General features: G+C 41.4%; 1 protein-coding gene across 2 annotated transcripts; it reads left to right on the forward strand.

Moving 5' to 3' along the window:
- Positions 1-2989: 2989 nt before the first annotated feature.
- Positions 2990-12719, forward strand: LOC111966424 (cytochrome c oxidase subunit 4 isoform 2, mitochondrial). 2 transcript variants are annotated; one of them, XM_023991038.1, is made up of 6 exons: positions 3445-3561; positions 3689-3781; positions 11275-11377; positions 11968-12132; positions 12209-12340; positions 12458-12719. In XM_023991038.1, exons 1-6 carry the CDS (start codon positions 3460-3462, stop codon positions 12589-12591), a joined length of 729 nt encoding a protein of 242 aa, XP_023846806.1. In that variant the 5' UTR covers positions 3445-3459; the 3' UTR covers positions 12592-12719. The 2 variants fall into 2 exon arrangements, with proteins under 2 accessions (XP_023846807.1, XP_023846806.1); XM_023991039.2 differs by lacking the exons at positions 3445-3561; positions 3689-3781 and adding an exon at positions 2990-3122.
- Positions 12720-14211: the final 1492 nt, after the last annotated feature.

Raw genomic sequence — 14211 nt, forward strand, 5'->3', positions numbered from 1 at the left:
TTATACTTGCGTACTATTGTTTGTACAGATGAACGTGGTACCTTCAGGCGTATGAAAATTGCTCCCAAGGATGAACCAGACTTGTGGAGGTCTACAATTTTTTTCTGAGGTCTTGGCTGATATCTTTTGATTTTCCCATGATGTCAAGCAAAGAGGCACTGAGTTTGAAGGTAGGCCTTGAAATACATCCACAGGTACACCTCCAATTGACTCAAATTATGTCAATTAGCCTATCAACAGCCTCTAAAGCCATGACATAATTTTCTGGAATTTCCCAAGCTGTTTAAAGGCACAGTCAACTTAGTGTATGTTAACTTCTGACCCACTGGAATTGTGATACAGTGAATTATAAGTGAAATCGTCTGTCTGTAAACAATTGTTGGAAAAATGACTTGTGTCATGCACAAAGTAGATGTGCCAAAACTATAGTTTGTTAACAAGAAATTTGTGGAGTGGTTGAAAAACCAGTTTTAATGTCTCCAACCTAAGTGTATGTAAACTTCCGACTTCAACTGTAAATAGTCTTTTAAAAATCATGTTAAACACTATTAGTGCACACAGAGTGAGTCCGTGCAATTTATTATGTGACTTGTTAAGCACATTTTTACTTGCAATAACAAAGGCGTCAAATACTTATTGACTCAAGACATTTCAGCTTCTAATTTGTAATTAATTTCTAAAAATATAGAAAACACATAATTCCACTTTGACATTATGGAATATTGCATACACCAGTGACAAAAAAAAATCTCAATTTAATCCATTTTAAATTCAGGCTGTCACACTACAAAATGTGGAAAATGTCAAGGGGTGTGAATACTTTTTGAAGGCACTGTATAGTAGACAGGATCAGGCCTATCACACACCTTGTTGTATCCAATAAGGCTCTTGTGTTTCACCACTGGTCAAAATATAAAACTGATCATCCACTTCCGACTGAGAAAAATAACATTCTGACTAATTCCTAATAACTCATGGGACAGCCTCAGTTTATCCACCAAATCCATGGAAAGCAAATCCCAGTAGCCTTATCTTTGTATCCAGGACTAGAGCTCTGTGAGTACATGTTTTTGGTCTCTGACAGCCTCCCGATAGACAATTTAATACAATGCCAACAGATTACATTTATCTATATTAGGCATACATGACAATGCTACACCAATAATCCCTGGCAATACGGTTGATTAAGGATACATTCATGCTGCCATCTTGTGGCTAAATGTAATAACCACAATTAAATTGCAGTACCATTGAGAAGTATAATAACTAGCATGAAGATTTAAGGCTGAACTTTTTCACTATTTATCCATTTTGTATTTCTAACAACCATTGGTCTGCAGCACACTCCTTCCTGTTAGTGAATAATCATGTACTATAAGTTGAAGCACATGAAAGCATGTACACATCACATCGACTACATCTTCATTTCCGTCTACCATTGCAGTAAAAACAAAACGTGTCCAGCACTAGTGAAAGATCAGCAAGCAGATTGAGTGTAGTTACATAATACAAACATCAACATATGAGACAAACAGTGAGAGGGTTACTCCAGAGCACAGGATGCTGTTGAGGGGAGGACGGTTCATAATAATGACTGGAATGGAGTGAATGGAATGGTATCAAACCGAGTGTTTGATGTGTTCGATATCATTCCATTTATTCCGCTCCAGACATTACTATGAGCCCGTCCTCCCCAATTAAGCTGACACTGGTTGCTTGTGCTCCAGAGGTAAGGTGAACTCTGAGGGTTATGTAATGTACCAGCAAAAACACTGTTTATCAGTGAATCGGAGGACAGTTACAGTTTTACAGACTGTCTGAATCTCATTGGCCGGCTCTGCGTTGATGGGCTCTGAGTTAATTAAGCAATAATGCCCAAGGGGTTGTGGTATATCGCCAAAATACCACGGCTAAGGGCTGTTCTTAWGCACGATGCAACGCGGAGTGCCTAATACAGCTCTTTGCCGTGGTATATTGGCCATATACCACAAACACCAGAGATGCCTTATTGCTATTATAAACTGGTTACCAACATAATAAGAACAGTAAAAATAAATGTTTGTCATACCCGTGGTATACGGTCTGATATACCATGGTTGTCAGCACATCAGCATTCAGGGCTCAAACCATCCAGTTTCTATTATAGATTGTATTATTATTTCAAGAATCTGACTATATTTTGACTAGTATTTTTGTCATTAGTTTACATTGTTCTGCTAAAAGAGCAAAGTAAATTGTACTGCCAAAGAGGGTATGGTTGCTGTAACATTGACCTTGACCAAAAAATACTTTAACAGCTGCTGTGTATGGTTGCTGGCTGAACAGCAACAGCATACAGTACTGTGCAGCCAGCCTGTCCTTAACTCACCCCTCTTGCCACTCCCCTCCTTTCCCCTCAGCGCCCTCAATCATTGGTTGCCCTCCTGTGAATCACATACTAGCAGCCAAACAACTGCCAGGGGTAATACTGGCCCAGGTCCTGCATGGCTAAACCTAAATCAGGCCTGAACTTGATACAATGTCGTCCCTCATCTTTCCCTTATCACAAACTGTGACGGTTCGCATTTTCTCACACTCTCTTGGTCACAATATTTCAGCCTTTCGCATGGCCTCTCTGTATCTCCCTCTCTCTAGGGATGTTTTACTCTTCACTGTGAAAGCAACTCTTCTTTAAGATCCCTCCTTGTATAAACTGACCCAAAGTTGACCTGTCTGCATTCCAATGGTTCCCCCTTTCTGTCACTGTGGAGTTTTCTGTAAGATCTGCGACGGTGGAAAGGAGAAGATTATTACAGAGAGAAGTCAGTAGCCTCAAATATAGGGTCTGTGAAATATATTTTACAGTGCAACCCTAGCCCTGGTCCAGTCTGCCAGTAGCATCACATGCTTTCTCAGATTGTTTACTTGCACTCCTTTAGTCTCTCTCGGTCTAAACTCTCACCCGCCTCCTCCCTGCCTCTAGCCCTCCCCTTCTCTCACCCGCCTTTCCTGGTCAGTGTGATTGTTTGTTGGTGATAAGATCCAAGGGTCAGACACAGCGACAGTGCGCCAGAGCAAAGTGAAGAGGGGTTGCTTTTATTTGGCCGTCTTTTTTTTCCTGAACGTCCACTCTCAGGACAACTGTGAGTAGCTAAAGGCTTGCGAACTTCTGGGGTCAAAGAGGACTGGCTGTTTGGGTCAGGTAGCGGCGGGGTGGGGCGGTCATTTAGACCTTTTACTTGGGTCAGGAGCGGGCATGCAGAGTTAAGTGAACTCTAACACAGATTCTGCAGACTTCTAGAATACAAAAAAAAATTCAAATGCACGACAGGCATGATCATTGTTAACATACCAACTCAGGCTGTTGTGGGAGGGAAAGTGAAAGGGATTGTGTTAATAGCATGCAGTGTTGTATTTGGATACAAATAATTGTAATCTCTCTCAATGCCTTTTGAAATGATGCATTAGGGCATTGGCCATATGTGTCAACTCAAGACTCTGCAAGTTAAATTTGTAAACATCTCCACCACAGAAGACACACACAACTCCATATTTGGACATCAATTCACACTGTACTCCTTGGTAATATGTCTGCACAAGATAGTTTCTTTGTGCATTTTTTAGAGAACAACACTCAAAAGTTATGTCAAACTCTTTTGCATAAAGGTCTCATAAAGTGGGTAATGTAATGGATGTGTCTGTTTGACAGTCCACCAAACTGTGTGTGGAGGTCATTAAGGACGTGGCGACATGGTTGCTGATGTTGACCAACTGCCAGTTTCCACCATTTTTATTGGCTTCAGTGAGTATGTGTGTGTGTGTGTGTGTGTGTGTGTGTGTGTGTGTGTGTGTGTGTGTAAGAGAGAGAGAGAGCAACAGTCACCTTGCCATTCATGCTAATAGAGCTTATCTGAATCTGAGAGAGAGAGAGACCATATTAGACTCTTGCGATACAAACAAATTAGCTTAGGGGTATACTATGATGAAAGACAGATCTACTCAGGGTGTTCTAAAGCTAGCCAGCTTCAGTTAGCTTCACATTCCAGCTCAGGCTTAATCCGTATTACGAAGGTGGATATTGCTCGTCCGCTTGCCGCAAAAGATGCCCACATACTAAGTTTGGTTTGCTCCTGGCAGAACTCAGCTAGGTGAGTCAAGCATACTCAAAGAACTTCGCTTGAAAAACACTCTTGAGACGCCGTAGCAACAACAGCCAGAATTAATCTAAATCTGAAATTCATTTTAACGTTTTTTGCCTAGGAGGTCTTAGTCACGCAATTTTATATCTAACTTATTGTTTGTTGCAGTATTACTCAAGTGAAAACTAGTTGTCTTGTTAAATGACAAGAAAAACTTAATTGAAGAATCCCATCCATAGTTCCCACTCCTAATAGGAGTAGTACTGTTGACCAATCACTGACGAAGGGGCCTAGACTTCGGCTACAGAATTTCGACTTGCCTCAAGGAAAGCTGTTTTGACTGGGAAGCCTGCGAAAGGCTTAACTCTAACAGTCTTGTAACTGCATGTACATGTCACATATGGCTAGTCAAATGCCAAACTCTTGTGTTGAAATCAAAATGAAAGAAAAGTTATCTTGCAAATTCAGCAGGCTATGGTGTGAAATAGGCTTTTAGAAGTGCTGTCTTCATTTTATTACATATCGTTAATGCCTTCTTTGTACTTTGGTGTGCTCTTAAGGATCGGACCCTTTTTTCAATTTCCGCCTTAAATGACATACCCAAATCTAACAGCCAGTAGCTCAGAACCTGAAACAAGGATATGCATATTCTTGATACCATTTGAAAGGAAACACTTTGAAGTTTGTGGAAATGGGAAATTAATGTAGGAGAATATAACACATTAGATCTGGTAAAAGACAATACAAACCAGAAAACATCAGTTTAAATTTTTTTTTTTACATAGTCTTTCAAATACAAGTTAAAGGCCATACATTGAGATAGGATTCAAGTTGTAATTTAGATGTTGTCCACAAGATGGCAGCAGTGTGTGTGCAAAGTGTGCAGACTGATCCAGTAAAGAATTACATCACTACACAATACTTGTGTCAAGTCTGCCAGGAGTTTGCCCAAATGTGCCGAATTGGTCAATTTATACATTTTCAAGTACATAACTACAGAGAATATACAAAAATGCTATGGTAATAAAAAAAAATACGTTTACACACTCCCAGGAATGTCATATATGATGGATCATTAGCTTCCCTACAGAAAATACACTAACCTTCACACATCTAGATGGCCGTGTGAGGTGGGTGTGGAGCCAGAGACAGCAGTGGGGTCAAACTGTAGAACCCAGTTCCTAAAAATTGATTTTATCAAACAAAACTATGCTACATTTTATCTCTGGGACCCTCATGATGACAAATCAGAGGAAGATTACTGAATGTAAGTACATTATTTACCTTCAGAGGTGAATGTATCAAACCAGTTGCCTTGATAAAAGTGTTTTGTTGGTGTGCACGATCCTCAAACAATGGCGTGGTATTTTTTTGCTGTAATAGCTGCTGTAAATTGGACACTGTTAGATTAACAATAATTTAAGATTTCTGCCCATATAAGACATGTCTATGTCCCGGAAAGTTGGCTGTTGTTTACAACATCATTCTAGTCAAATTATCCCATATTGAGCAACAACTATCACGGTTTAGGGACACCGATCCCGTAGAGGTTAATGCACAATAAAAAAAATCCCCCCACTCTTATGATAAAATAATTTTATTACAAAAGTTTTACTGTGCATTAAGTTTAAAATGCATTCTGTCATTACTAAATGTGCAATGTGATAGGTACAGTGGGGCAAAAAAGTATTTAGTCAGCCACCAATTGTGCAAGTTCTCCCACTTAAAAAGATGAGAGAGGCCTGTAATTTTCATCATAGGTACACTTCAACTATGACAGACAAAATGAGAAAAAAAAAATCCAGAAAATCACATTGTAGGATTTTAAATTAATTAATTTGCAAATTATGGTGGAAAATAAGTATTTGGTCAATAACAAAAGTTTCTCTCAATACTTTGTTATATACCCTTGGCAATGACAGAGGTCAAATGTTTTCTGTAAGTCTTCACAAGGTTTTCACACACTGTTGCTAGTATTTTGGCCCATCCCTCCATGCAGATCTCCTCTAGAGCAGTGATGTTTTGGGGCTGTTGCTGGGCAACACGGACTTTCAACTCCCTCCAAAGATTTTCTATGGGGTTGAGATCTGGAGACTGGCTAGGCCACTCCAGGACCTGAAATGCTTCTACGAACACTCTTCGGTGCAACCGGGCGGTGTGTTGGGATATGTCATGCGAAAACAGCACGTTTCATCTGTCATAGCCCCTTGCTGATGAAGAGGTTTTCACTCAAAACTCCCGTAGAACATGCCCCTTCATTCTTTCCATTTACACGGATCAGTCTCCTGGTCCCTTCGCGAAAAACACCCCAAATAGCATGATGTTTCCACCCGAATGCTTCCAACCCTTAGGTTGTGGGTTTTGGATGCAACTCAGCATTTCTTTGTCCTCAACGAACGAGTTGAGTTGTTTACCAAAAAGTTCTATTTTTGGTTTCATCTGACCATATGACATTTCTCCATCTTCTTTCTGGATCATCCAAATGCTCTCTAGCAAACTTCAGACGGGCCTGGACATGTACCGGCTTAAGCAGGGGACACGTCTGGCACTGCAGGACTTGAGTCCTGGGGCGTAGTGTGGTACTGATGTAGGTTGTTACTTTGGTCCAGCTCTCTGCAGGTCATCACTAGGTCCCCCGTGTGGTTCTGGATTTTTGCTCACCGTTCTTGTGATCATTTTGCCCACGGGTGAGATCTTGCGGTGGAGCCCAGATAGAGATTATCAGTGGTCTTGTTATGTCTTCCATTTCCTAATATTGCTCCCACAGTTGATTTTCAAACCAAGCTGCTTACCTATTGCAGATTCGTCTTCCCAGCCTGGTGCAGGTCTACAATTCTGTTTCTTGTTCCTTTGACAGCTCTTTGCTTCCATAGTGGATTTGGAGTTGGACTGTTTGAGGTTGTGGACAGGTGTCTTTATACTGATAACAAGTTCAAACAGGTCCATTGAATACAGGTAACGAGTGGGACAGAGAGCTCTTAAAGAAGAAGTTACAGGTCTGTGAGAGCCAGAAATCTTTGCTGTTTGTAGAGTCACCAAATACTTATTTCCACCATAATTTCAAATAATTCATTAAAAATCCTATATTGTATTTTGGATTTTTTTTCTCATTTTGTCTGTCATAGTTGAATGTACTATGATGGAAATTACAGGCTCTCTGCTCTTTAATGGAGAACTTGCACAATGGGGGCTGACTAAATACTTTTTTGCCCCACTGTATTACGTTGAAGTCGGAAGTTTACATTACATTTTTAAGACAGATATCACTTAATCTCATTCCAGTGGTAGAAGTTAACATACACTAAATTGACTGTGCCTTTAAACACTTGGAGAATTCCAGAAAAATATTTGGCTTTAGAAGCTTCTGATAGGCTAATTGACATAATTTGAGTCAATTGAGGTGTACTGTGGATGTATTTCAAGCCTACTTCAAACTCAGTCTCCTTGCTGACTCATGGGAAAATCAAAGAAATTACCAAGACCAGAAAAAATTGTAGACTCCACAATCTGGTTCATCTTGGAGCAATTTCCAAAGCCTGAAGTACCGCTTCATCTGTACAAAACAATAGTACGCAAGTACAAAACACCATGACACGCACCGTCTACCAGCTCAGGAAGGAACGCGTTCTGTCTCTAGAAAGAACGTACTTTGTGAAAAGTGCAAATCAATCCAGAAACAGCAAAGACGTTGTGAAGATGCGGAGAAACAGGTACAAAAGTATCTATATCCACAGTAAAACGAGTCCTATATCGCATGACTAAAAGCGCTCACAAGAAGCCACTGCTCAAACCGCCATAACAAAACCAGACTAAGGTTGCAACGCATGGGGACAAAGATGTACTTTTGGAGAAATGTCTCTGGTCTGATGAAAAAAATAGAACTGTTTCCATAATGACATCGTTATGTTTGAGAAAAAGGGGGATGCTTGCAAGCTGAAGAACACAGCCAACTGTGAAGCACAGGGGTTGGCAGATCATGTTGTGGTGCTCTTGCTGCAGGAGGGACTGTGACTTCACAAAATAGATGGCATCATGAGGACGAAAAATGATGTGGGTGGATTGAAGCAACATCTCAAACCATCAGTCAGGAAGTTTAAAATTGGTCGCAAATGGGTCTTCCAAATGGACAATGACCAAGCATATTTTCCGAAGTTGTGGCAAAATGGCTTAAGGACAACAAAAGTCAAGGTTTGGAGTCCATCACAAAGCCTGACCTCGATCCTATAGAACATTTGGTGCAAAAATCGGAAAAAGAGTGTGCGAGCAAGGAGGCCTACAAACCTGACTCAGTTACACCAGCTCTGTCAGGAGGAATGGGCCAAAATTCACCCAACTTATTCTGGGAAGCTTGTGGAAGGCTACCTGAAATGTTTGACCCAAGTTATTACTAGGATTAAATGTCAGGAATTGTGAAACTGAGTTTAAATGGTCCTCAACTTGCGGCTCAGGCACTTCATTCAGGATAAATGGAGTTAGCCTGCCCTGGAGAAAATTACTTCTGAAGGCGTTGTTTCCATAGAAATGTACCTGGCTAAAAGGTGTGCCACTTTCGTGGTGTCGGTTATCCCAAGTTGAACTCAGAGTTGACCAAAGTTATCTCGGTAACTCCTCAAACTTGTTTCGTAGTATACCCCTCTGATCTAGTTTACTGTAAGCCTGGAAATGGGGTCTAAAGTTGTAATTAACTGTAGGTGTCCAGACAAAGCCTGGATTTTAAGTTCATCCAAGGCCCCTTACGGCACCATAACAAGACCTTTAAACCTACCTACCATAAATAACATATTGGTGCCAAGCAACTTCATGGTCTCTCTCAAAGAGTCCATTATCAAATCAAGGGTAATGAGGCGTTGAAATATTCATACAGCCCACTAGACAATAAAACACTATTTTTTTGTGATTTTAAATTAAATAAGTTCATTAAATCTATTTTAAAGGCAACAAGCCAGTTGTGCATGTAACTTCTGTAATTTGTTTACATTAAGTTTAGATGTGGCTAGCCCATAGCCACATGAAGTAGGCTGCAGCACCCCCTGATAAATCAGGAGTTGAGTTCCGAGGGAGACAATGGGGCAAGGGTGAGTGGCGTCAAGTGCCAGTGGGGTGAGCAGTATTCCAGTAGCTCTGGAGGTGAATTGGGTGAGAGTGAGGATGAATTGTGTAGGGAGGAAGGTGTGGAGAAGGCTTCTATGTCCGAACCTCGCAATGGAGGTCATGAAGCAGATGATTCTGGTCCAGTAGGAGTGACATGTTTGGAGAAAGTTGACCCCTGCCTTCTGGCTGATCCATATGTGGTGTCAGGTTGGGTGGAGAAGAGATTGGGGACTGTTTCTGCCGTCCAGAGAGAGCAGGCGCTCCGCATCACGCGACTAGGGACAATAACTGTGAATTGCTTTGCTCTCCGGAGCAGGTCGCTGTTGAAAGTAGTGATAACAGGGGTGGCATTAAGTGCTGAGGGTGAACTGAAATTGAAGATTCCCGGTGTCTGGGACCCCCATTTGGTGCGACGCAGACCCGGTGGAGAGAGTGGTGAAACAGAGAAGACACCGTCTATTCTGCTGAGTTTTGATGAGAGCTTTTGTCCCGAACCAATTACAGTGTTTTAAATGCCAGCTTATGGTCATGTTGCAGCAGTGTGTAGGAGGGAGATTCCTAGATGTGAGAAGTGTGCAGGAGGGTATGAGACAAAGGAATGTGTAGTATAGGTGGAAAAAGTTGTGTGTGCTAACTATAGGGGTCTCATGGTGCTGGAGATCAGAAGTGTCCGGTGAGAGAAAGACAGGTTGAGGTTGCCAGGATCAGAGAAGTGCAGAAGGTGTCGTATGCTTAGGTAGTGAAGAGAGTAGTAGAGGAAGATGTGTACAGGGCGAGGAATCCTGAGAGGATCCCTGTGAGTAAGCCAAGGCCAGTAGAGAATGATAGGAATAATGTGCTTCAGTAAGGTTGGTTTATTAGCTTAAATAGCCTTAGTTTTCAGCTGTACCGCAAAAATGGAACATAAATCACAGAAAGTAGATGTTGTGGTGGCAGTTGCCGAGAATGACTTGGGTGTACAAGATTTTACTGCAGAAGAGTTACAAGGTGTGTTGAACGATAGTGTCCAGTCCTCCCAGGCTGTTGGCATGGTGTAGTATCAGATAGGACTAAGTAGTGGAATAGTGGTGAGGTTTTAATGGGTGTAGGGTTAGTCGTTAGGGCAATTTTTCTTCCCTTTTCCTCTTCCCTTCCCTTTTTGTGTCAGTGTTATTTTTTCTATAGTTTGCCACCCTTACAGTAGGTGGCGGCATGCACCTTTAACGCTTGTTTGCAGATGCCATAATACCATAGAAGAAGAAGGTGAGCCTGTGCCTTTTGGCTGTAATGTCTTAGCCTATGGATTTTAAATAACGTTTTATATGTCACATGCGCCGAATACAACACGTTACGGTGAAATGCTTACCTATAAGCCCTTAACCAACATTGCAGTTAAGAAAAATAAAGAGTTTAGAAAATATTTACTAAATAACAATAAAATAACAATAACAGGACTATATACTGGGGGTACCAGTACCAAGTCAATGTGTGGGGGTACAGGTCAGTTGAGATAATTGAGGTAATATGTACATGTAGGTAGGGGTAAAGTGACTATGCATTGATAACAAACAGCGAGAAGCAGCAGCGTAAAAAAGGGGTGGGGGGGTCAATGCAAATAGTCCGGGTAGCCATTTGATTAACTGTTCAGCAGTCTTGGCTTTTGGACCTAGACTTTGCGCTCCGGTACCGCTTGTCGTGCCATAGCAGAGAAAAAGTCTATGACTAGGGTGGCTGGAGTCTTTTAACATTTTTAGGGACTTCCGCTGACACCGCCTGGTATAGAGGTCCTGGATGGCGGGAAGCTTGGCCCCAGTGATGTACGCACTACCCTCTGTAGCTCCTTGCGGTCGGATGCAGAGTAGTTGCCATATCAGGCGGTGATGCAACGTCAGGATGCAGCTATATAACTTTTTGAGGATCTGAGGACTCACGCTAAATCTTGCTCTGCTTTTGCAAATAGCCTTTGAAGTTCCTATTTCATCAGTAACCAATTTTTGTTACGTCATACCTAGTCACCATGAGAGGGAGGAGACATTTTGACGGGGGATAAATCTTGTTCTGTCTCTGTTCCTCACCTGTCTTTCAGATGCTTCACCTGACAACAGGACGTGTGGGGTGCTTGCTTTCCAAGCAAGCGGTGGTGGCACTGACGAGCAGTAGTGCGAGGATGTCAAGCCATGGCCACCACGGTACTATTCTTTGATCAGCTAATTTATTGCATTTACACATTTTCCCATGGTGCAGAGAAAAAAATATAGTTTTATAATGCTATTCTACACATTTTGTCATGAGGCTAAGAGAAAATGTTACCATTTTAAAGGACATTTCCTGCAATTCTACACTTTTTGTCATGGACCAGATCTTTTTTTTATTGGTGTTAAATAGCTCATCTCAACATTTGTCCACATTTTGTCATGAATTTTGCAGCTTTAAAGCTAATTTCCTGCAATTCTACACATTTTGCTACCATATGCTATCTGGAACTCCCCCCAAAAAGGAATATGGGGGCCCTGTGGCACGTGCCTTGCGTGCCTGTTTCGTAATCCGTCCCTGCTTACCACCCAGTGTAGTCTTCTTCTCTGAGGTCCATTATCTCACGTCAGATAGCATGATGGCCGTCTGCACTGATCTGATTTGGTTGAGGGACAAGCGTCACGTAGGAGTGACACTATCTGACGTAAGACAATGCTCTGAGGTCTATAAACCCCACCTTACCACCGCTCCCTTTACCTCAACCTCCCCTTCACTTATCTTGTATCCTATATCTCATGTACTGTAGAGGTGTCTGACTCGGTGGACATGTCACAGCCAATGTACTGGGATCGTCTGGACACCCCTCTGCCAGATAGACCATGGAAGGATGTCCTCGATTCTACGGATAAGAGCCTGAAACAGAAGGAGAAGGGTCCCTGGACTGCACTGTCCAAGGAGGAGAAAATCGCCTGTAAGCCCCTCTCATTCCTTCTCATGTCACAGCCTTTAATCCTGCTATTCTTAATATTTCTCCTTCTGTATCCCAGTGTACAGGCTGAAGTTCAACCACACCTATCCTGAGATGAAGAGGCCCTCCCATGAATGGAAGACTGTGATTGGTGGGATGTTCATCTTCTTTGGCATCACTGGTCTAGTGGTCTTTTGGCAGGGCCACTATGGTAAGATTTCTCATGGTTGATTGCTAAAATTGATAGACTTCCTCAAGCCATTATCACATGGATGGGCAATTGTTCCATCCTTAAACTGCTGTTATTTTTCTCTTGTGTGTCCCACAGTGTACCCACCCCAACCTCATACCTTTGGTGAGGAGTGGCAGGCTAAGCAGATCCAGAGGATGTTGGATATGCGGATCAACCCAATCGAGGGCTTCTCTGCCCAGTGGGACTACAAGAACAAACAATGGAAGTAAAGGAAGGGAATAGACCACTGCTGGAAGGAGGAATGGTTCGACTTGAGCCTCTGTTCAGCCACCATAACAGCAATCCATCCATCTGAATCCATTCTCTTACTATTTAAGTAATAAATAACTAAAAACTGGTTGTTTCCTTCTCTCTCCATCTGAGAAAATAACAGTATAATATTATGGGCTGCTGGTCATCAACCTAATTTCTGATTTAGTGTTCCTGTGGTAGTGTCTAGTTTGGCCCTAAGTGAGTATTGTGAGATGTGCTATTGCCTTGGTGGTCCTGACACATTCAACACTAACAAAGGAATTTCTACTCCAAAATGGTCCTCCGTATTGAATGTATAAACACAACTCAATGACAACAAAAATATTAAATCAATCCTTGTACCTTTGTTTTCATTCCCTAAAATCAGTTCTAAAATTGCAGAGAAAATTAGCATTTTCTGTAGAAAACAATTAAAAAGTCTAGGAGTGAAAATGGATGGCAAACAAGTTGAAGATCATGTATGGCCAAACGCGCTGAGCAGCTTTACTACAGGCAAGGGACACCATTAAATTAACTTACAGAATAACCTTTATTTGGATGTTCTCCTACAGGAACAAGTCATGATTTTTTTTGTTGAGTTTTCCTTAATGAATATCTTCTGGCCTTTCCCCTTATCCCTCCCAAACCACCAAAATAAAACGGCAGTGTTCTCTCCATGTTCAAAATTGGTCGCTGCATCTAATCTAAGACATTACATTGGAATCGTAAAACAGAAACAGACTATACACCATGGAGTTACTTGTTTTTTCTCTAAAATCAAATCACATTTTATTGGTCACATAAGAGGATTAGCAGATATTATTGCGGATGTAGCGAAATGATTGTGTTTTTAGCTCCAACAGTGCAGTAATATCTAACAATTTCACAACAACACACATCTAAAGTAAAGGAATGTAATTAAGACTATAGACTTAGACTAAAATAAAGTAGAATAGAATACAGTATATACACATATTTTGCATTATTCACCTCATATGTCAACATGTAACGCAAAAAAAACAACTAACAATTACTTAAATCCACAATGCAAAGACGAAATTTAAGACCATTTCAAGAGACTTTACACCAAATATCATAACATTTTAAAGTAAATGTTACTAAGCTATGATACTATTCTAATTATTATTTAACCGACTTTAACCCAGTTGCAGCCGATAGTATTTTTCAGTTACAACACGTTTCTGGCGTCCTTCTACCGTTTGTTAGGGTTGCGTAAGTTCGACTGAGATAGGAACAATATGACACCTGAACTTGGTTAAAATAATTGTTTAATTCAAAAGTTAATAAATGGCAAATACAATTTCCGTATATACGGGTTCAATGTTTCATCACGCAGGATAAGACAGAGAACTGATTTGTTCCTGACAAAGATAGTATATTATACTCATGACAGAGATAGTTCCCGCTTCCGAGCCGGCCTGTCAGAGTAGAGACTGGGCGTGGTTTAGACTTACCCAGCCTATCGTTGATGTTGGCACATAAGAGGGCCGCACGATCCTCACACCTGTGTGGCTGTCCATTCCCCATTCCATCAGTCATGTTGGTCGTCTGTGTGACGTAGGTGATGTGTTTGGCTG

This window comes from Salvelinus sp. IW2-2015, linkage group LG7 (assembly GCF_002910315.2).
Source record: "Salvelinus sp. IW2-2015 linkage group LG7, ASM291031v2, whole genome shotgun sequence".
In the NCBI taxonomy this organism is placed as follows: domain Eukaryota; kingdom Metazoa; phylum Chordata; class Actinopteri; order Salmoniformes; family Salmonidae; genus Salvelinus; species Salvelinus sp. IW2-2015.

Excerpts from the sequence above, each read along its gene's own strand:
- LOC111966424 (XM_023991038.1), top strand. The coding sequence starts at position 3,460 with ATGTGTCAACTCAAGACTCTGCAAGTTAAATTTGTAAACATCTCCACC. Across the intron at positions 3,782-11,274 it reads CACCATTTTTATTGGCTTCA|ATGCTTCACCTGACAACAGG; the intron begins GTGAGTATGTGT and ends CCTGTCTTTCAG. Across the intron at positions 11,378-11,967 it reads GTCAAGCCATGGCCACCACG|AGGTGTCTGACTCGGTGGAC; the intron begins GTACTATTCTTT and ends CATGTACTGTAG.